The sequence below is a fragment of the Hemiscyllium ocellatum genome, chromosome 15, assembly GCF_020745735.1.
Source record: "Hemiscyllium ocellatum isolate sHemOce1 chromosome 15, sHemOce1.pat.X.cur, whole genome shotgun sequence".
NCBI lineage: Eukaryota > Metazoa > Chordata > Chondrichthyes > Orectolobiformes > Hemiscylliidae > Hemiscyllium > Hemiscyllium ocellatum.
Window position 1 is genome coordinate 56,025,240 of NC_083415.1, and position 22,282 is coordinate 56,047,521.

At 44.8% G+C, this 22,282-nt stretch overlaps 1 protein-coding gene across 1 annotated transcript in view; it reads right to left on the bottom strand.

The window, feature by feature from the left end:
• Nucleotides 1–4,082: 4,082 nt before the first annotated feature.
• Nucleotides 4,083–22,282, bottom strand: part of edem2 (ER degradation enhancer, mannosidase alpha-like 2) — a 41,525-nt gene continuing 23,325 nt past the window's right edge. Inside the window, exons 6-11 of the mRNA XM_060836147.1 lie at nt 22,064–22,275; nt 17,781–17,922; nt 14,738–14,862; nt 9,448–9,592; nt 6,241–6,362; nt 4,083–4,646 (exon numbers count right to left, since the gene is read on the bottom strand). Coding sequence (XP_060692130.1) covers nt 4,158–4,646; nt 6,241–6,362; nt 9,448–9,592; nt 14,738–14,862; nt 17,781–17,922; nt 22,064–22,275 — 1,235 coding nt within the window. The 3' untranslated portion in view covers nt 4,083–4,157. The remainder of the gene's footprint in view (nt 4,647–6,240; nt 6,363–9,447; nt 9,593–14,737; nt 14,863–17,780; nt 17,923–22,063; nt 22,276–22,282) is intronic.

Genomic DNA, 22,282 nt, shown 5'->3' on the forward strand with positions numbered 1-22,282 from the left:
CCTTTAATCTACAGCTATGCCCTCGGATCCTAGTCTCTCCTACCAATGGAAACATCTTCCCAACATCCACTCTGTTAAGGCCAATCAGTATTCTGTAAGTTTTAATTAGAGTCCCCTTCATCTTTCTAAATAGCATCAAGTATAAACCCAGAGTCATAAAACGTTCCTCACATGTTATGCTTTTCATCCTTGGGACCTCCTCTGAACACACTCCAGGGCCAGTATATTCTTCCTGAGATATGGGGTCCAAAACTGCATACGATACTCCAAAGACCCTCAGAACCCCAACCCACCTTGTTTTCTATGAAGTCCCATCCCAGGTACAAATCCAACACTGGAACACTGATGAAACCTGGAAACTTGGGCGAGAAACACCTTCCCAAATAAACACCTCATCTTCAACCCATCACAACAACCAGGCTTTGGACTCCTTCTGAACACATGGATGACCCTCAATAGAATATCATCTGTAAAACTTGCGCCCACACCTCCTCCCTCACTTCCCTCCAAGGCCCCAAGGGATCCTTCCATATCCGCCACAAGTTCACCTGTACCTCCACACACATCATCTATTGCATCCACTGCACCCGATGTGGCCTCCTCTACATTGGGGAGATGGGCCGCTTACTTGCGGAACGCTTCAGAGAACACCTCAGGGACGCCCGGACCAACCAAACCAACCACCCCGTGGCTCAACACTTTAACTCTCCCTCCCACTCCACCGAGGACATGCAGATCCTTGGACTCCTCCACCGGCAAAACATAACAACACGACGGTTGGAGGAAGAACGCCTCATCTTCCGCCTGGGAACTCTCCAACCACAAGGGATGAACTCGGATTTCTCCAGTTTCCGCATTTCCCCTCCCCCCACCTTGTCTCAGTCGGTTCCCTCAACTCAGCACCGCCCTCCTAACCTGCAATCTTCTTCCTAACCTCTCCGCCCCCACCCCACTCCGGCCTATCACCCTCACCTTGACCTCCTTCCACCTATCACATCTCCATCGCCCCTTCCCCAAGTCCCTCCTCCCTACCTTTTATCTTAACCTGCCTGGCACCCTCTCCTCATTCCTGATGAAGGGCTTATGCCCGAAACATCGAATTTCCTATTCCTTGGATGCTGCCTGACCTGCTGTGCTTTAACCAGCAACACATTTTCAACTATCATCTGGACATAGTCATCCTGACCTCAAATATTCCCTCAAAACCTTAGCTGCCTACAACTGAGAAAGCCAGACCAAATCATGTATGATATAATAGTGTCTTACCCTTTACTTTAGTTTGGGAGTGACTAGCTAGAGTTGTCCTTATTCTCCAGCAGGACATTGAACTGATTAAGGTACTGACATTAAAACTGTGATTAGAGCTTCTCCTCCAAGGCCAATACAAAAGAGAAAGAAGAATCAAGGGACCTAAGGGGCAACATTTTCACGCAGAGGGTGGTGCGTGTATGGAATGAGCTGCCAGAGGAAGTGGTGGAGGCTGGTACAATTGCAACATTTAAAAGGCATCTCAATGGGTATATGAATAGGAAGGGTTTGGAGGGATATGGGCCAAGTGTTGGCAGGTGGGACTAGATTGGGTTGGGATATCTGGCCGGCATGGACAGGTTGGACCGAAGGGTCTGTTTCCATGCTGTACATCTCTATGACTCTATGACTCTAAGAATCTCTTCTGTGATAATTCCGACTTGGAATCAAGACCTGCCAAAAAGTGTGACAAAATTTCAGATATTAACACAGACATGATGGAAGTTAGAACAATATATGTCATAAGATATGATGGATTATTTGCTAGACAGGTACATGAGAACCAAACAGAAAGACTGAAAACCATTTTAATAAAGTCAGAAAGTGAAAATGAGAAAAAGTCTAATATTTTAAAAAATGAGAATTTCAATTGTAATGATTGAATCTTGAGAGAGAACCTGAGATGAGAGAAAAATTGGTCAGAGTTGAAAATCCTTGGAGTTTTCTATCCAAAAAGAGTTTGTTTCATTCATGAGATGTGGGTGGGCTTTTGCCTGAAACGTCGATTCTCCTGCTCCTCGGATGCTGCCTGACCTGCTGTGCTTTTCCAGCAGCACTCTAATCTAGACTCTGATATTCAGCATCTGCAGTCCTCACTTTTGCCTAGACCAACATCTATTGTCTAACCCTAATTGCACAGAGGGAGTTACAAGTCCACCACATTGACTGGACAGAGTGGATGTTGGGGAAATATTTCCATTGGTAGGAGAGACTAGGACCCGAGGGCACAGTCTTAGAGTAAAGGGAAGAACTTTTAGAGTGGAGATGAGGAGAACCTTCTTCAGCCAGAGAGTGGGGATTCTATGGAATTCATTGCCACTGAATGTTGTGGAGGGCAGGTCATTGAGTATATTTAAGAAGGAAATAGGTTCTTGATTGTCAAGGGAATCAGAGTTACTGGGAGAAAGGGGAATGGGGTTGAGAAACTTATCAGCCATGATTGAATGGAGGAGCAGCTTGTGGGGGCTGAATGGCCTATTTTTTCTCCTATGTCTTATGGGTATGGAGTCACACCTAGTCCAGATCAGGGAAGAATAGCAGAGTTCCTTCCCTAATGGGCATGATTGAATTAAATTTTTTTGTCTCTTAAAAAGGAAAGTGGTTCCATGGTTGCCATTAAACCAGCTTTCTGTTTAACTCAAACGTCATTGTCTGCAATGGTGGGATTCAAACCCATCACCCTAGAACATTCACCTGGGATTCAGGATTACTAGCCCAGTAACATTAACACCACTACCTTCAATGGATTCCCTATTGTTGAATATATTAATTGAATTGGTCTGCATTGGTTTCTCTGTGAATTGAAAGATATGGAGAGCAAATAGTAGAGTTGAAGCCTAAGATCAGCCATGATGATGTTGAATGGCAGGGTAGGCTCAGCCGTATTGTCCTAATCTTCTCCTTTGTCATGTTCTTGTGGAACACTAACTTCCAGTGGCAGAAGAAATGATAATCAAAGAGCACAGAATTAAGGTGACTGCAAGAAAAAGACTGGGGGGTCAATGAGAAAATACTTCTATTTCCTACAAGGAGGTATTGTACTCCAGAATGCATGGCCTGAACATTTGGCAGAAGCAGCTTCAGTACTGTACTTCTAAAGGAATCTGGCTATATACCCACAACAAGGTCAGAAGTCAGGTTATAATCTAACAGGTTTATTTGAAATCATAAGCTCTCGAAGCTCTGCTCCTTCATCCTGACCTTGTCCATTCCAGTCCAACATCAGCACTTCCACGTCATAAAAGGAAAATAAAACATGTCTGGGAGCAAGAGGATTGGGTGTAGTTGGAAAGTTCTTTAAAGAGCTAGTAGAAGCATTATAGACTGAATGACCTCCTCTGTTTCTGTAACAATCTACACAGCTGGTTGCTGTCTACCCAAGACTGTTCCTCTGTCCTCTTGTGTTTATGCTGCATCACTGGACGCACTTTGAGATTTCTAACTCAAGCTGTTATACAGATGTGTATGGACAAAGAAACAAGCATCTTGAGGATTTGATGGTACAATTTGAAAAGGGCGTTCAATTCTTAAGAGGAGCTGCTTTTCAAAAGCAGACCCCAACTCTGCCAGATTGGATAGTTGCCAAAACTCAGACAGCACTGTTGGAAGAACACAGAGTTCTCCGGCATCCGATCAATGTTCTTGCCTCCTCCTGCATCAAAGACAGGTTGACTAGTCAACTCATGTAATTTGCCAGAGTTTTGGAATCTTGCTATGCACATCACCTGTTGCAATAATGACCATGCATCGAAAGGTAGTCATCCGCTGTGAAATTCGTTTGCCCATTGTGAGGGGATGGAAATTTCTACTGCAGCCCTTTTTTTTTTGTGTTGATGCTTTCATGGGACATGGGCATCACTGTCTGGGCCTGAATTTCTTACCCAAACCCCATTAGCCTTGAGGTTCCTGACATTCATTTCAGTAAAGGATTGTGGGAGGGAGGTAGGGAGGGGGATGGGGTAAACAACCTTGTTCTGTGCCTCTCAGGATGACACGGATATTTACGTGACAGCTTCAGTGCTTCCCATTCTCCGGAGTAAGAAAACCCTTTGGAACGCCATGAAAAAAGTCAAACTTTATTTCCCATTATTTCATAAATAAAAGTCCCTTTAGATCAAAAGATGTGCACATTAGGAATTGTCTGTAAACACTTGACCTAATACCGCCAGTTTCCAGCTAAAATGCTGGTGGGGGCAGCTCAATACTGGAGCACTTTTGTTAGTTGTCCTCTTATTCGTGTTCTTCCCACCTTGGGTGGTCTGTCTTTTCTGGCTGTACTGACGGGTTTGCTCTGGAGCACCAGCTGCATATAGCCCCATCTTGGCGTACTGCGTGGCGTGGAAGTCTTGCATGAGCCCCTCGACTTCCCACCGTTCCTCTTTGTGTTGGCTGCAGCAGTGCAAGGCCGCGGGGTCAATGGGGTGAGCCTCCGTGTTGAATAGGTAACCGCCAGCACCCAGTATGCATTCGCCGTAAGGAGTGGTGACGGTGTGGAAGGTGGTGCCGTCGTTGTGCAGGAAGTTGTCAGGGTCAAAGAGCAGGTAGAGGTACTTCACCGTTTCCGCCAGGAAGAATGACTCCATGCGATTGTCCAGCTTGTGGTCTCGCAGGTCCCGCACCTAAACGGCAAGGAAACAGCAACAGCTGATCAGTGAATCCATCAGCAGGCGCTCCAACACTGGCTTACATTGATTTATTATTGTCACATGTACCAAAATACAGTGAAAAGCATTGTTTTGTGTGCTAACTGGACAAATTATACCATGTATATGCACTTCAGGGTAATAGAACAGATACCAGAGAAGAGTGTTATAGCTACAAGAAGAGAAAGGTCAACTCTAACATAGGAGATGTCTGTTCATAAATCTGATAATGGTGGGGAAGAAGCTGTTCTAGAATTTGTTGGTACATATTTTCAAAGTTTTGAACCATTTGCCCAATGGAAAACGGTGAAAGAGTGTCTAACCGGGGTGGGAGGGGTCTTTTGATTACGTTGGCTGCTTTCCCAAGGCAGCGGGAAGTGTAGACTGAACCACACAACATTATAAAGGTACAGTATCAGCACAGTGACCAATGTGTAAATACACAGAATTATGTCTAACACCAACCTAGGTTATGTAGATTGAAACAACAAGGTTAAGAGGATAGACTCGAAACATATGAGATCCTTAGGGAGGGGCATGACAGGGTAGATGAGAGGTTTCTTTTAATCCTTTGTGGTAGAGTCTAGGAACAGTGGGTATAAACTCATCATTTACGACTGAAATGAGGAGGAATTTTTTTTTGCTCAGAGTAGTGATGCTATGCAGTTCTTTAATGCCACGGGCAGTTGAGCCTGGGTTGTTCAGTACGCTGAGACAGATTATTTCTAATCAGTGAGGGAATGAAGGGCAAAGACAGGAAAGTGCAGTTCAGGATTATCAGACCAGCCTTGATCTCCTTGAAAGGCAGAGAAGACTTGGCTGTCTGAATGGCCAATTCCTGCTCCTCTGTCTTACAGTCTCAGAAGTGTTTAAAATCATGAGTGGTGTAGAGTGTGTGGAGAAAGGGAAAAGGTTCCCATTGGCAGATGAATCCACTATTAAAGGGCACTGATTTAAGGTAACTATTAGAAGAACCAAAAGGCAAACTAAGTGAAAACCTTTTGAATGCAGCAAGTGGTCAGACTCTGGAATATACTGCCTGAGAGGACAGTGGGAGGCACGATTAACTGTGGCTTTCTGAAAGGAATCGGCCAATTGTCTGAAGAGAGCAAATGAGCAGCACGACAGGAAAAGGTGAGGAATAGTACGAGGCGAGTTGCTCTTGCAACAAGTGAGCATAGACATGACTAATCACATGGCTGCCCCCTTCTGCTACATAACCATTCTACAATTCTGTGCAGAGCCCCACAATGTACCTAGCTAGGCATGCATTATGGAAGTATGGGCTCATTGCAGCCAATTTTGATCCTGTGCTTTCCCTGCAATGTGGATTTGCTGCTGGAAGCAAACTGACTGGAATGAAGGGTCTGACTGTGAGGAAAAGCAGCAAGTTTCCTACAGTGACTACGAGACCGAAAAGGATGTTACCATACAGCGCTCTGGGATGCCTCCATCCCATTATTCACTCAATCCAGGTTTGTACGTTGCAGTGGAGTTTATGTGAACAAACTGAGTGATGAGGGATCGTGACTGAGTGTAACTGCTGAGCATTCACAGATTCAGCACTTACTGTGGCGAAACCGCAATCCACACGGCTGATCTTCTCAATGGCCTCGATGACATCCCTGCCCATCTCCAGCAGAGTGGGATCTCCAGTTGCTCGATATAGATACATAGCGCTCTCCACCAGCTCTGTAACAACAAACCAGCCCCTTTAATGATGTGAGAGCTCCGAGTGGCAAAAGAAAATCCACTCCCTTTGGTTACGGCACCCACATGGAGAAGACTCCAAAAGCCAGGTGTATGGTAACACTTATTATTTTTATTACAATGCTTGAATCTCCAAACTGTACAGCCCCCAAGGTTGAATGTCTGGCAGTTCCCCGGTCCTCTCCCACCTCTGCGGTTCCACTCCAACATCCTACATTCCTGGCCCCTCCTTACCTCCAGAGATTCCAGACCACTCCTACCTCCCAGGTGCTCAGGCCACTCCCAGCTGCCAGATCCCCTTTCTTACCTCCTGGATCCCCAGACCACTCCAACCTTCCAAGACCCCAGACAAATCCTGCCTCCTAGGTCCCTGGATCATTCCCACCTCCCAGGATCCCACAGTCACTCCCAATTCCTGAGACACAGGACTCAAGTCCATCTCCCAAGACCCCAGCTCCCATCCACTTCCTGGGTCATCTTCAGAGAGACGGGAGTGGGTATCAATTGAGCTGACTGTGAACCTAAAGGAGGGCCTCCTGCCAGGTTTAATGCAGTCGATAGCAGCCATGGGCTACTCGATAGAAGGGATCCTCCCTTTGCCCCACCCAGATTAGGTAGCCTTGCTGCTGAATCTATCCTGATTAAAAAGAGTTTAAGTAATCAGTGGTGGCATTTCCTCGTAGGAGCAGCCCCTCTCTTACGGACTGCTGCTGCTCTTGAACTGTAAGGCCTTAAACTGAACTCCATCACAGAAGCAAGTGCAGGAGAGAGCAAAGTTTCAAAAATCATCGCGAGATGTGCCTCAAACTTCCTGCTCCCAGTGTTTCATGATTGAATTAGTTCTCCATTTTTATACTTGTATGTCATCCTGACTAGGAAATGCAGACACAATTCCCTCACTGTCACTTTCCTAGAACTGTTTCTAGCAGCTCAGTGAGGGGTGGGGCAATTCGGTTTCTCAGGGACAATTAGGAATGGCAAGAAATTCTGGCTTTGTCTACAATGCCCATATCCCATACACACGTAGTTTAAAACAATAAACAACTTTCAACCTTATGAAGACTTCATACAACATCCTCTCTACAACATAAGTTAGTTGATTCCAGTCAGACAGAGTGGCTCAGGTAACACATCAAGTTAGACCCCATCTATCACCCCTGAGAAAAAGAACAGGAAATGATGTCACCACGGGAAATGACATCACCAACCAACCAAAGAAACCCAAACATATAAATAGAAAGCAAGAATTATCAATAGCATTTCGTCCGGAGGCCCACTGAAGATGTTACCTAGTAGAGTGATGAAACATCTGGAAATGAACCTTCCAGCTCAGCGAGCAAACCTACATCCAGGTGGCACAGTGGTTAGCACTGCTGCCTCATAGTGCCTGGGACCTGGGTTTGAATCCATCTTCAGACAACTGTCCATGTGGAGTTCAGGCAGTTTCCTCATGTGTGTTTCCTCCAACAGCCCAAAGATATGCAGGTTAGGTGGCTTGGCCATTGCTCATTTGCCCACAATGCCCAGGTTAGATGGATTAGCAATGGGAAAAGCAGATTTATAGGAGAGTCTGGGTAGGATGCTCTTCTGAGGGATGGTGTGGACTTGATGGGCCAAATGGCCTGCTTCCACACTGAATACGTTCATCTGGGATTGATCTTTATTGGAAGATGGGTGCTTAGAGAGAAAAAAAAGGGGACTTGTCTAACAAGTTCAACTGTGATGCCCCCATAGTTGAATCTCCCAAGGAAGTCCACCTTAGCTTGTTTTGCAAAGAAAAAATGTAGTCAAAATAAGATTTTTTAGTTCTGTACTTTTTGTTCACAGCATCATACAAACTCTTAAACAGCTTCTTCCCTCTTTTGCTTTGAGAACTACTCCATGGGATATAGGTATTGGTGGCCCTTTGAAAGGAGTGGTTTGCTGATTTGGGGACAATTAAGAGTCAACCACATTTCAATGGATCTGGAGTCACATATAGGTCAGACCAGATAGAAATGGCAGATTTCCTTCTCTAAAATACAAGGGAACCAGATGTTTTTCATACAACAATTGACTATTGTTGCATGGTCACTATTATTAAAGACTAGCCTCTCTGGGTTAGTAGTGACATTACCATTGCTTCACCATATCCCCTTTCACGGCCCAGTGAGTTTAGCCAATGGATCCCTGTCACTTGAAGTTGAATAAGCTGGGAGCATCCACTAGCTTGCAATAATGTGCTATCATTATGCCTTCCTTTCAGACAGGAGCCAACCAGAATTGTTGGTTGATATCATAAAATTCTTCCAATGTAGAAGCAGGCCATTCAGCCTATTGATTGCACACTGACCCTCTGAATAACATCCCAAGCAGAACCACCTATCCCTGAATTTCCAATGGCTAGCCCATCTAGCCTGCACACCCCTGGATACTATGGGCAATTTAGCAAGGGGAGATGTGCAAACTCCATACAGTCACCCAAGGCTGGAACAGAACATGGGCCCTTTTCACTGTGAGGTAGAAGTGCTAACCATTAAGCCACCATTCCCTCACCCCATTACAGATATCCAGAGGCTCTTGGTGTATGTACCCTAGGTTACGACAGGAAGCAAGGGAAGAGATTGCTGCGCCTTTGGCGATGATCTTTTCGTCCTCACTGTCTATTGGAGAAATGCCAGATGATTGGAGGGTGGTAGATGTTATTCCCTTGTTCAAGAAAATAAGAGCAAGTTAGGGTTTAGCTGCACTGCTCCTTGCAGTTAAATAGCTCCATACTCAAGTTTCTACAGAAATAATGGTCATTCTGTAAAAATATCAGGTGATATCTTAAATGCACAGAATCAATGTCTTTGAACTGGTGGGAAAAAGTTGGCAAGAAACCATATTTTGCATCCACAACAAACTTATGAAAAGGGAACGTCAGTAATAGTTGTCCCAGATTAACTGCTCATTCATCTCATTTATAGTTGGCGAGACAATATTTGTTGCATTTATCTGTATCAAAAACAATCGCTACACGTGGTTGTGAAGTACTTTCCTAAGGACGTGAAAGAGTGCTAGTGAAATGAAAGCCTTCTTTCTTCACCTGGTCGCAGTGGATAACCCTCTCGCTTGTCCACAGTTGAACCCTGAGGGATGCTGTAGAACTCAGGGAGGCCGCCATATTGCTTCCAGACCTGGTAGTAGTTGTGGAATGTTTTCATGGCATTGTTGATGTCACCAATGAGGCTCTACAAACAAGAGAATGTATCAGCATCAACTAAAAGGGAACAAGCCTCTGGTTTAAGACAGACGAGTTTTAAAACAAATCTTAATTTCTTCACAGTGATAATGAATAGTAAATCAAAACACACGGATTAATAGCCATTGGGACGAACAAGTTGGTCCCTGTTGACAAATTAATCCTTGATATGCTACCTTCAATCAATTATTTCACATCTGGGCAGAAATATTTTGCATTTATATAGCGTCTTTAATGTAGTAAAATGATCCCCCACAGTAATTAACAGGAGCAAACATTGAAACTGTTAAATGAGAAGACTCAAAATTATGAGGGGACTACACAGAGCAGATAGGGAGAAATTGTTCCCATTGGTGGAAGGATGGGGAGCCAGAGAACACTAGAAGATGATTGGCTGATGATGCCTCGAGGAAAGCTTCCTTGATACAGTGAAGGACTGGGACGTGAGCAGATGGCATAGGCTGATGCAGTCACGGACATCAAATGGCACGGGAGTGGGAGGGGCACGAAGTGAGTCACTCTTGCAAAGGGCCAGCACAGGCTGAACGACCTCCTTCTTTGCTGAGTCCATTTGGTGTAGGACAGGAGTCCATTGGTCAAAGAGGCAGGTGAGAGAGGTGGAAAGGTTTAGGAAGTGAATTCTACAGCAGGCAAGCACCTGGGTAATTTAATGTAGGTGCTCAAAATGACAAAATGCTCGGACATAGAAAAGAGGGAGAGACTGGCATCACTCCCTACATAGGAAATACGAGCTAACAACAGTTGAAGGAGGAAAGGAAATTAGGGTGGAAGGTGAAGCAATAGACCGGGGGTAAAAGGGATAACCACCTATTTTTTTTTTAAAACCAGCAAATTATGAAGAGGAATGGACAGAAAAGATGTTTGAAGCCAAGCGAACTGTAAATTTCAGAAGGAAATCTATATACACACACACACACAGACACACACAGACACACACACACACACACACACACACACATATTTGGAAAAGAAAAAAATGCAGGGCTCTGGGAAAATAGCATAGGAGTAAAACTAATTAGATACTTCATTCAAAAACCAGGGACACATAATGGGCTGAATGGCCTCTTCCTGTGATGTTGATTATTGAATTCCTTTTCTTTCAGAAATTTACAAATTAGGAGCAGAAGCAGGCCATTCAGCCCTTTGGCCTGTTCTGCTATTCAATAAGATCACGTCCGATGTAATTTTTCCACATTCCCGTGTATCCCCAATAGTTTCACCCCCTTGCTTATCAAGAATCGATCAATGTCACCTCCACAAATTAAGACTTATGACCCTCTGTGAGAGAGCACATCTCCTCATGGCTATCTTAAATGGCCAACTTCCTCCTCTTAAACTGTCACCCCCCCCACCCGCTCTACAATTAAACTTTCTTACATTGTCATTTCAAAATAACTTCATCAAAAGCCAAGTCTTTACCATAATGAATAAGAACACAGAACAGTACACCATAGTACAGGCCCTTCGGCCCTCAATGTTGTGCTGACCTTTTATCCCATGCCTCCTTACTTTCTGAATGAGCTTACTATGGGGAACCTTATCAAACACCTTGCTAAAATCCATGTTCACCACATCCACCTTCATTAATGTGTTTTGTCACATCCTCAAAGAATTCAATAAGGTTTGTGAGGCATGACCTGCCCCTCTCAGAGTCGTGCTGACTACCTCTGATCAAACTATGGTTTTCCAAATAATCATAAATCCAGTCTCTCAGAGTCTTCTCCAATACTTTACCCACCACATACATGAGATTGACTGATACATAATTCCCAGGATTCCCTTTCTTGAACAAGGGAATAACATCTGCCACCCTCCAATCATCTGACACTACTCCTCCAGTGGACAGTGAGGACACAAAGATCATCGCCAAAAGCGCAGCAATCACTTCCCTCGCTTCCTATAGTAACCTTTGGTATATCCTGTCTGGCCCAGGGGATATACCTATCCTTCTGATTTTCAAAATTTCCAACACATCGTCCTTCTTAACATCAATGTGCTTGAGCGAATCAGTCTGTTTCACATTGTCCTCAGAAACGTCAAGGTCCTTCTCACTTGTGATTACTGAAGCAAACTATTCATTAAGAATCTTCCATATCTCCTCCGATTCCAGGCACAAGTTCCCTCCACTATCCCTGATTGGCCCTCCCCTCAGTCTGGCCATCCTCTTGTTCCTCACATAAATCACGCAGTGAAAATTTTACATTCCTCACTTGAAAACAAAGCCCTTTGAAAAACAAGCAGGTACCTAGGAACTTCTGGATGCTAAACTGCTGTCCATTCAACACATGCTCTAACAAAGAGTCATCTTGACCCAAAACATTAGCCTGCTCTCTCTCTCTCTCTCGCTCCACGAATGCAGCCTAACCCACTGTGGTCTCCAGCATTTTTTTGTTTCCTGTAGAGATTCCAGCATTTGCAATAACTCACTTCCACATTGTCCATATGTTTGCCTTCTACCATCTTGGTAGATGCGTCTTGTAACAATAATGGAGTTAAGTCATAGAGTCATACAGCGTGGAAACCGACCCTTCGGTCCAACCCGTCCATGCCAACTAGATATTCCGACCCAATCTCGTCCCACCTGCCAGCACCCGCCCCATATCCCTCTAAACCCTTCCTATTCATATACCCATCCAAATGCCTTTTAAATGTTGCAATTGTACCAGCCTCCACCACTTCCTCTGGCAGCGCATTCATACATATACCACCCTCTATGTGAAAAAATCATTATAAGCTTTGTTTATAAATACAAGTTAATTTTTTAATGGCATAATCTGTCTTGCTTTCCCTTGTCTATGGGACATGGCATCGCTGGCCAGACCAGCCCATTCCTAACTGCCCTTGAGAAGGTGATGGTGATGATGAGCTGCCACATAATCGCTGTGTGTTGCAGGAACTCACGGTGCTGTTAAGGGTTGGAGTTCCAAGATGTTGACCCAGTTGGCAATGAAGGAATGATGGTCAGGATGGTATGGAGGGGAACTTGCGAGTGGCTACTGTTCCCCAGCATCTGCCCCATTGTCCTTCTAGGTGGGTTGTTGATTTCCAAGATGTGGTTGTGGGCGGCACGGTGGCACAGTGGTTAGCACTGCTGCCTCACAGCCCCTGAGACCCGGGTTCAATTCCCGACTCAGGCGACTGACTGTGTGGAGTTTGCACGTTCTCCCCGTGTCAGCGTGGGTTTCCTCCGGGTGCTCCGGTTTCCTCCCACAGTCCAAAGATGTGCGGGTCAGGTGAATTGGCCATGCTAAATTGCCCGTAGTGTTAGGTAAGGGGTAAATGTAAGGGTATGGGTGGGTTTCGCTTCGGCGGGTCGGTGTGGACTTGTTGGGCCGAAGGGCCTGTTTCCACACTGTAAGTCTAATCTAATCTAAGCCTTGTGGAGTTGCTGTTGTGCATTGTGTAGACAGCAAACACTGGCTCCACTTGGCGGTGGAGGGAATACAGGTTTAAGGTGATGGAGAGGGTGACAATCAAATGGGCTGCTTTTTCCTGAATGGCATTGAGATTCATGAGTGGTGTCCTCATCCGGGCAAACGGGGGCTATTCTATCACACTCCTGACTTGTGCCTTGTAGACGGTGGATAGGCTGTGGGGAGTCAGGAGTTGAGTTATTGCCACAGAATTCCCAGGTTGAAGTGCTCTTGTTGGTTTCACATTGCTACAGCTCCAGCCTGGGAGGTGGTCTGGGTGCATGGACCCTTTCCAAGTCTGGAGAACCCTGATCTCAGCTGCATTGTTACGAGGATGATTCAAGTCCACTGAGGAGGCTCGAGTATAAAAATCCAGGCTAGCACTTCAGCTCAGTGCAATGTGAGGGAACACTGTACTGTCAGAGGTGCTGTTTTACAAAGCAAGTTTAAAATGAGACCCATTCTGCCGTCTCACATTGACATACAAAACCCCATGGCATTGTTTCAAACAGATGAGCAGTTAATCCCATCACTCCGGTCGATATTAATCCCTTAGTCAACATTGCTAGAAACAAAATTATCTGGTCGCTATCGCACTGCTGTTTGTCAGAGCTGACCACGCTCTAGGAACATATGGAGGTCACAAAAGGCACTATATAAATGCAAGTTTTTCTTTTATCAGAGCTGAGCCCAGCCCCAGCCATTAGGAGTCTATCCACCTTAGCAACATCCCTCAATTTCCAACACTTCTGTTCAATCTCCTCTTGACTTTCTTTATGCAAAGGAGAGCGATTCCAACTTCCCTAATCTCTCTTCAAAAGCATGGTTCTGTTTGGACTGATGTAGAGGTGCTGGTGTTGGACTGGGGTGGACAAAGTTAAAAAATCACCCAACACCAGGTTAAAGTCCAACACGTTTATTTGGAAGCACTAGCTTTCGGAGCGCTGCTCCTTCATCACAACCACCTGATGAAGGAGCAGCGCTCTGAAAGGCAGTACTTCCACATAAATCTGTTGGACTATAACCTGGTGTTGTGTGATTTGTAACTGTCTGGATTGGACTAGCAATAACTATAGATCCGACCTCCTTACCAAACCTGAGTTAGTAGAAGTGCATTTTTGCAGCGAAAACGCAACTGACTTCAAAGTTGATAAGAAAGAAAGAGCCATAAATGCCCAGGAGACGGCCATTTGGCCTACTGAGTCTATGCTGTCTCTCTGGAGAGCAGTCCAATTAGTCAGTCAGTCCCATTTCTCCAGTCTATCCCTGTAGTTTAACTTCTCTAATGTGCCCACCAATTTTCTTTTGAAATCCTTCATTGTCATTGCTTCCACCACCCTGGTAAGACAGAAAGTTCCAAGTGATTGAAACTCGCAGTGTATGATCGTTCTTCCTCCTATACCTCCAAGATTTCTTGCAGAAGACTTTAAACTTATGGTCTCACATGATCAGCTCATGGGAACAGCCATTCAGTGTCTAGCCGACCTAAACATCAATAGTCTCCCCTCAACTTCCTTTTGGCCTGGTACAGCCACAGTCTCTCCAAGCTCGTTCCCAATTCCCGGTGACATTCAGACAGATTTCCCCTCTGCCTTTTCGCCCCCTTCCCTAAGCGTGGTGACTAGAATTGGAAACACAATCTCAAAAGAAAACAGAAGACAAGAGGACTGTGCTCAACTTGATAGCCGAGTGATTCTGACCTGGAGTCCGGGCCAGAAAGCTTCCAGAGACTGGAAAACAGGCATGGAGATGGTACCTTTGTACATCTGAACCCACACATACCAGTCATCAAACTTTGTGTAATTCTTAATAGCTTTTTCATAGTCTAGAAGAGAAAAAGAGATAAATTAAAGGAAGGAACTAATTGAGTTTTTTTTAAAACAAAGAGGAACAAATACGGAAAAAAAAACGGAATCATCTGATTTCCATGACCACTGTTATTTATCACAAAGAATGACAGTCACTTATTTACTGGCTGCGTTGACAGATTACAGTTCAGTCCAGAACACTGTGTCCCACCAGCAATCGCTCTCTAAATGTTCCAATGTATGTCAGGAAAATTTTGAAAGTACACATTGTACGAGTGCCCACTTCTGAAAGGGGTTCAATCTCTTCTGGAAAGCCAACTGTTTACACTGGATATGATCCATTTTCAATCTAGTGTTCAACCTGTCTGATTTCATAAGTTAACCGGAGGATAATATCACATTGAACTCGCATGTGCGTGTTACTCAAAAGGAAATTGTTCACACAGTGAGCATGATCACACTCAGTGGAATATCTGAAATGAGATTCAACATAAGAAGCACATTTTTTTAATCGCAGGAGCGATCCTGGAGGGCTGGAAAATAGTCAGAGTTGTTCCTTGTTTAAGAAGGACTGCAGAGATAATCCAGGAAATTACAGACCGGTGAGTCTTATGCAGGAGCAGATTGTCAGGAATTTTGGAAAAACATGCACTTATTAGAGCTAGGCAGTATGGCTTTGGGCAGGTCAGGTTGTGATTCACAAACTTGATCTAGTTTGACAAAGATGATTGATGAGGGCAAATCTGTAAACGTTGGTTTTTGATTTTCGCAAGGCCTTTAACAAGGTCCCCCATGGCAGACTTATACAGTAGGTGAAGTCAGATGGGATCTGCAGTAAGATGGATACAGAACTGGCTTAGTCATAGAAACAGAGTAGTAGTAGAAGGATGTTTTTCTGGCTGGATCTATGACCAGTAACGTTCTGCTGGGATTAGTGCTGGGACCACTGTTGTTTGTCAGAAACATGAATAATTCAGGAGAGAACGTAGATGGCCTGATTAGTAAGTTTGCGGACAACACAAAAATTGTGGGAGGTCTAGATGGTGAGGAGTATGGTCACGGGATACAGCAGGATATAGATAGGACGGAGATTTATGTGGACACATGGTAGATGGAGTTTAAACTGGACAAGTGCAAGGTTGCCGCCTTTTGGGAGATCTGATGCAGGAGGGAAATGTACAGCAAATGCCGGGACCCTTAGTAGCATCAACAAACAGGGATCTAAGGATACACGTCCACAGTTTCCTGAAAGTCGCACACAAGTGGATAAGGTGGTCAAGAAATCATATGGCATGCTGGTCTTCATCGGTCAAGGGCATAGACTAAAATTGGCAAGTCTTGAACTTTAGTTAGACCACATTTGGAATATGGTATATAGTTCTGGTCACCACACAAGTAGTAGGATGTGGAGTTTTTGGAGAGGGTACACAAACACAATTTACTGGGATGTTGCCTGGTTTGGAGGGTACTAGTGAGGAGGAGACATTGGACAAACTGGGTTTGTTTTCACTTGAACACTGAGGATGAGAAGCGACCTGAAAAAAGTTTACAAAATTATGAGAGGCATAGATAGAACAGATGGTTGGAGTCTTTTGCCCGGGGGGGGGGGGAAATATCAATTACTTGAGGGGGGGAATATCAATTACTTGGGGGCATAGTTAAAAGGGGTAAGTTTAAAGGTGATGTGAGAGGCAGGTTTTTTTTCCCACAGAAGGTGGTGCTTGGAATATGCTGCCAGAGGAGGTGGTGAAGGCAGATAAAATAGCAATGTTTAAGAGGCATATTGACAGGTATATGAAAAGGCAGGAATAAAGGGATATGGACCACATAAAGGTAAACAGTTTTTAGTTTAGAAAAGCATTATGTGTCAGTGAATTCTGGGTGGGCCTGTATTGTCTGTTAAGAGCAGCTATGGAACGCCTGAAAAAAATGTGCATTTAATCAATTAACAGAAATGAAAAAAAGGCATCGAAGAAATTAATCATTTGCATCAATTCCAAAAGAATTGATCTGAAACCTTTTGTTGGCACCCCAAGACTAGGTCACACAAATTTTCTGAAATCCCCTGTGAAGAACAGGCAGAGTGGGTCCACACCTATCAATGTGATTCAAAGGCACCCAATATTGGTTTAAGTGAGACTTTGTCTTTTTAAGCATTTAATAACAATTTTCTTTTCACATTTAATAAAAAGCTTTGCCTACATTAAGCTGACCGCAACATTCTTAACAATGGCGCTATCACTATTGATGTAGTAGACATTTTTCATTCCCCACCCCCAACTCCAGGTCTGTGCAGATGAAATAGCCTTCACAATGGAAACGTTCCTGCTCTACATAACTATTGGAAGAACTGCAGCAGAGGCAAGAGGCTAGTAGAGTGCTGAGAAACCTTTACCATTACTCCTGCTGTCAGGAATGCACCTCCACTCACTTTACAGCAGTGCAAGGGAGATCAGCTGGAAATTTTGATGCAAGTTTCCTCCTGGCTAGATCGGTGCAGAGACCAGCCAAGCTAAATTTCAACGCAAACTCTGCAATCCAGGAAATTCCGGTCCACGTTTTCATCCACAAAGTGAAATCACGTTGTTAATCACATTCCACCTTCTGAACAAAACACATTCAAATTCAATCTTGGACCCCTTTCTTTCTTCTTTTGCAAATGGGCAGAACTCAATAATCTAAGTCAAATGAGTGCAAATGAAAATTAAAATGCAATCGACTGTCTGATCAAGCTTCTGAGCTGATCAGTCAGATAAAAGTTCAGGTTGGATAGAGAGGAAAACTGCCTCTTACTCTGCCTGATGATAAGACAGGTTTAAATCAAGACATGGGTCTTACAGCCTACACGTCACCCCCATATATTTTGTCCCAGGCATCAAACAGCAGTTGACGAAGTTGCGTGACAGAAGCCAGGTTAACGGAGCACAATTCTTACCAAGGAAGGAAGACATCAACTTCTCGTCCTGTAATAGGATGGCTCCTTTCACCAGATACTCAAAGTAAGAGTCGATCCCTGCACCTATTCCAGAATCCTGTGCCACCCACTTTGACGTTACCACATCAATATGGTTTCCAACCTATTGAGAGAGGAGGGGGATGGGTGTGGAAGAAGCAAGAGAGAGACTAGATCCAGTTCAACACATCCAGATTTTACAGTCACTGAAACAAATGAAGTGGATTCATGTTTGGTAAGAGAGTTTTGTTTGTTTAAAGCAGGCCAACATTTACTGCCCATACCCAAATGCCCTCAAGGTGCTGATGGTGAGCATCTTCTTGAGCCAGTTAGGGTGTGGGTACACCAATGGTGCAGTCATAGAGGGAGGTCCAGGATTTTGACCCAGTGACATTGAAGCAATAGTGACATATTTCAGAGTCAGGATGCTAGTGGTATCTTCCCATGTACTTTTGTGTACATTCCCATTAGCCTATCCCCTCACAGACAAGGACTGTTTTGAATGTATTTGACAGACAAGTGTCTCGTTATTTGTGGACTTTCATAGACTTTTGCTCTGCAACCTCTCAGCATTGTCAGACCAACTTCCTCACAGGGTCTGTAAAACATCTCTTCCTCAGTTCCACACTCTTCTAACAGCTCAGCAAAGAGGCAGCACAGTGGCTCAGTGGTTAGCGCTGCTGCCGAGCAGCACCTGGGTTCGATTTCACCCTCGGGCAACTGTTTGTGTGGAGTTTGCACATTCTCCCTGTATCTGTGTGGATTTTCACTGGGTGCTCCAGTTTCTTCCCACAGTCCAAAGATGTGCAGTTTAGGTGAATTGGCCACGCTAAATTGTCCAGAGTGTGCAGGGATGTACAGGTTAGCTGGGTTAGCCATGGAAATGCAGGATTATAGGGGGGTGGCGTCAGTCTGGGGTGCCCTTCAGAGGATTTGTGTGGACGAGATGGGCCAAATGGCCTGCTTCCACTCTGAAGGGATTCTGCGATTTTGCTTACCTTCGCCATTTTCACACATTCACTTCCATTGGGTACTTTGCCCTCAAATTGGGAACTGGACAATGTACTGCAATGACCTTCTGCAGCATGGCTGACGGGGAGATTCACTTCCCTCACTTGCTGTCTGCCATTAGTTATTAAACTCTGTCCTCTTAACGAGATGTAAAAGATCCCATTTCTAAGAAGGACAGAGGGGTTATTGCCAGTGTCCTGGCCAATATTGATCTGTCAGTCAACAGCACAATACTAGATGAACTGATCATGATCACATTGCTGTTTGTGGGAGCTTGCTGAGTGTAAACTGGCAGCCAGTTTTCCATGTCACAGCAGTGACTGCACTACTTAATAGGCTGTTAAAGAGTCTCTTGGAATGTCTACACCAAGCACCGCTGCCTCTCAGCACTAGGGACCTCGGTTTGATTCCAGCCTCGGGAGACTGTCTGTGTGGAGTTTGAATGCTCTCCCCATGTCTCCGGCTTCCTCCACAGTCCAAAGATGTGCAGGTTAGGTGGATTGGCCATGGGAAATGCAGAGTTACAAGGATGGGGTTGGGGGTTTGAGCCTGGATGGGACACTGTTTGGAGGGTTGGTGTGGACTCAATGGGCTGAATGGTTTGTCTCTGCTGCAGGGATTTGATAAAAATGTCAGAAGGATTCCCTTTACATAAAGCTCCAGACCTGGCTCCTTCAAAACCAAAGTCCTGTGGAAAACTATTGGTCGACACCATCTAGTATTGATACAGCATCGACAATATGATAACACACCCTGATGTGCTTCACAGGAACTACATTGTCTTTCCTTCACTGTCATGGGGTCAAAATCCAGAATTCCCTTCCTTAAAGCACTGTGGATGTATCGACAACACATGGACTACAGCAGCTCAACAAGTCATTTCTCACAAGGGCATTTTGAGATGTCCAACAGACACTTGCCAGCGATGCTCACATCACAGGAATGAATAATAAAAACACTTCATCAAACAAAATTCAACACTCAGGGAGGTACTAACACAAGAAGTAAGCATTATAGACAGGTAAGGTGGAGACAGAGGGAGCAAGGTTTAGGGTAGAAGTCCTGAGTTTAAACGGGGTCAATGTCTTAGTAAGTAACATTGAGTACAGCAACAGTAAAGGCCTGATTGGTATGACACTAGCAATGGGTGACTCATTAACCATAAGGCAAAAATCAACTCTTTCCAACATAGAAACATGCAACTAAATCTCTCATGACAAATCCAACTTTGCAGTTGATAACCAGGAAGTTTACGGATCAAAGTTCAACCAAGAGTAATTTCTTTGGTAATTCACATCCAACTTGGATTTGCAATTAACAGAGAGCAGGGTGGAACAGGGACAACACGGTTGTGGGTGATACACATGCTGCTTTGCAGATTAATGCATGTCATTGGACCGAATCAGTTAGTGGGTCATAGGGAAGGCAAATGGAATATTTACCTTTACTTCAAAGCAAATACCATGGGTCTTACTAAAGCTATGCAGGGCATTAGTCAGACCACATCTTGAAAACCGTGAGCAGCTTTGAATCATGGAATCACTACAGTCAGAAAAGAGGCCATTCAGTCCATTGAATCTGCACCAACCCTCCTGCCTACCCTTTGGTTGTGTTATTTCAGTTAAGATACACTGGCTTTTCTGGCAGTCCAGAAGAGGAGGTTCTTTAGATTGATCCCTAGTATGGAGGGATTTTGTAATCAGTGGTTGAGTAGCATGGGGAAAGTGAGGATTGCAGATGCTGGAGATCAGAGTCAAAGAGTGCATTGCTGGAAAAGTATAACAGGTCAGGCAGCATCCGAGGAGCAGGAGAATCGACGTTTTGAACATACACCCTTCATCAGGAATGAGGCTGATGGGCCGGGGCTGAGAGATAAATGGGAGGCCGGTAGGTCTGGTGGGGGGAGGTAGCTGGGAATGCGATAGGTAGGTGAAGGTGGGGAAGAAGGTGATAGGTCGGTGGAGCAGATAGGTGGGAAGGAAGACGCACAGGTAGGACTGCACAAGGGGGCAGTGCCAAATTGGGAGGTTGGAACTGGGATAAGGTGGGGGGGGGGGGTGGAGAATGGGGAAACTGGTTAAGTCCACATTGAACCTGCATAGTTGGAGGGCCCCAACATGGAAGATGAGGCGTTCTTCCTCCAGGCAGGTCTGTAGTCATTGACGTTTAGAACAACACAGCTTACCTTGTAGAAACATTTAGGATTTCTTCAGAAACTTGACAAGGTCATTGTTTCCCCTGGTAGAAGAATCTAGGACCCAGAAGGCATCATCTTATACTTGGTAAAGGGTTAAAGGGTTATGGAGAACGTGTTGGAAACGGGGTTGAGGTGGAAATAAGGTCAGACAAGATCATATTAAATGGTGGAACAGGCTCAAAAGACTGAATTGCCTAATCCCCCTGCAGATAATTTCAGAATAAGGGGTTGCAAGTTTAAGGTAGAGATAAGGAGGAATTTCTTCTCTGAATCTGAACTTCTTTACCACAGAGAGTTGTGGACGCTGTGTCACTGGGTCATTCAGTATATCATGGCTAAGATAGATAGATTTTTAATCTGGAAGGGGATCAAGAGTTATTGGATAAGATAGGGAAGTGACATTGGAGGATTATCAGATTAGCTATGATCTCACTGAATGTTAACTGAACATACTCAATGGGCTGAATGGCCTACGTCTGCTCCAATGTGTTCAACCAACAATCTCTTAGCTCAGCGCTGTCCAAGTGCAAGATCCAGGAAGCCAAATTTGCAGAGGCAACATCACGAGAAGAATAATAACAATGTGCTTTAAATGCAGTGAAACATCCCCTAGGTGCTATCATCAAACTAAATCTGACACAGAGCGACATGAGGAGATATCTGCGCAGATGGTTGAGGAAGTAAGTTTCCAGGAGGGCCTCAAGGGAGAAAAGAGAGCGTACACAAAAGCTTAAGACCTCAGCAACTAAATGTACAGTGGAGTGATTCACATTCGGAATGCACAAGAGGTCAGAATTCGAGTGCAGAGATCCCAAAGGGTGACTGTGTGATGTTTTGTGAACTCACAGCTGCTGCTGGTGCCAGCCTCGGTGTTTGGGTGCTGATGTAAAATACATGGATGTGTGGCAAAGACGTCAAGCGAAAAAGCAGCTGCCCTAGTGGGAGAAATCAAACCTCCACGTAGCGCGGTGTCGATGATCAGGAGCAGTGTGAAGAAGGGGCGGGGGAAGGGAGAAGGTGGAGAATTGGCTGAAACCCTGCAATGAGAAACACTCACGAGGCCAATCTCCGACCGGCTGTTCCACAGTGCGTCCAGTGCTTTCCTGGCCACTTCCTCAAATATGGGGTCACCTGTCAGGCGGCTGAGAGTGGCAAATTCCAGAATGAAGGTGCCTATACCAGCGGTGCACGTCACTGAGGTCTCACTGGGATTAACTCCCTTCATGAGGTTTACTGTTCCGTAAGGCATTCCCGTTGAGGTCTGGAAAGCTTCACG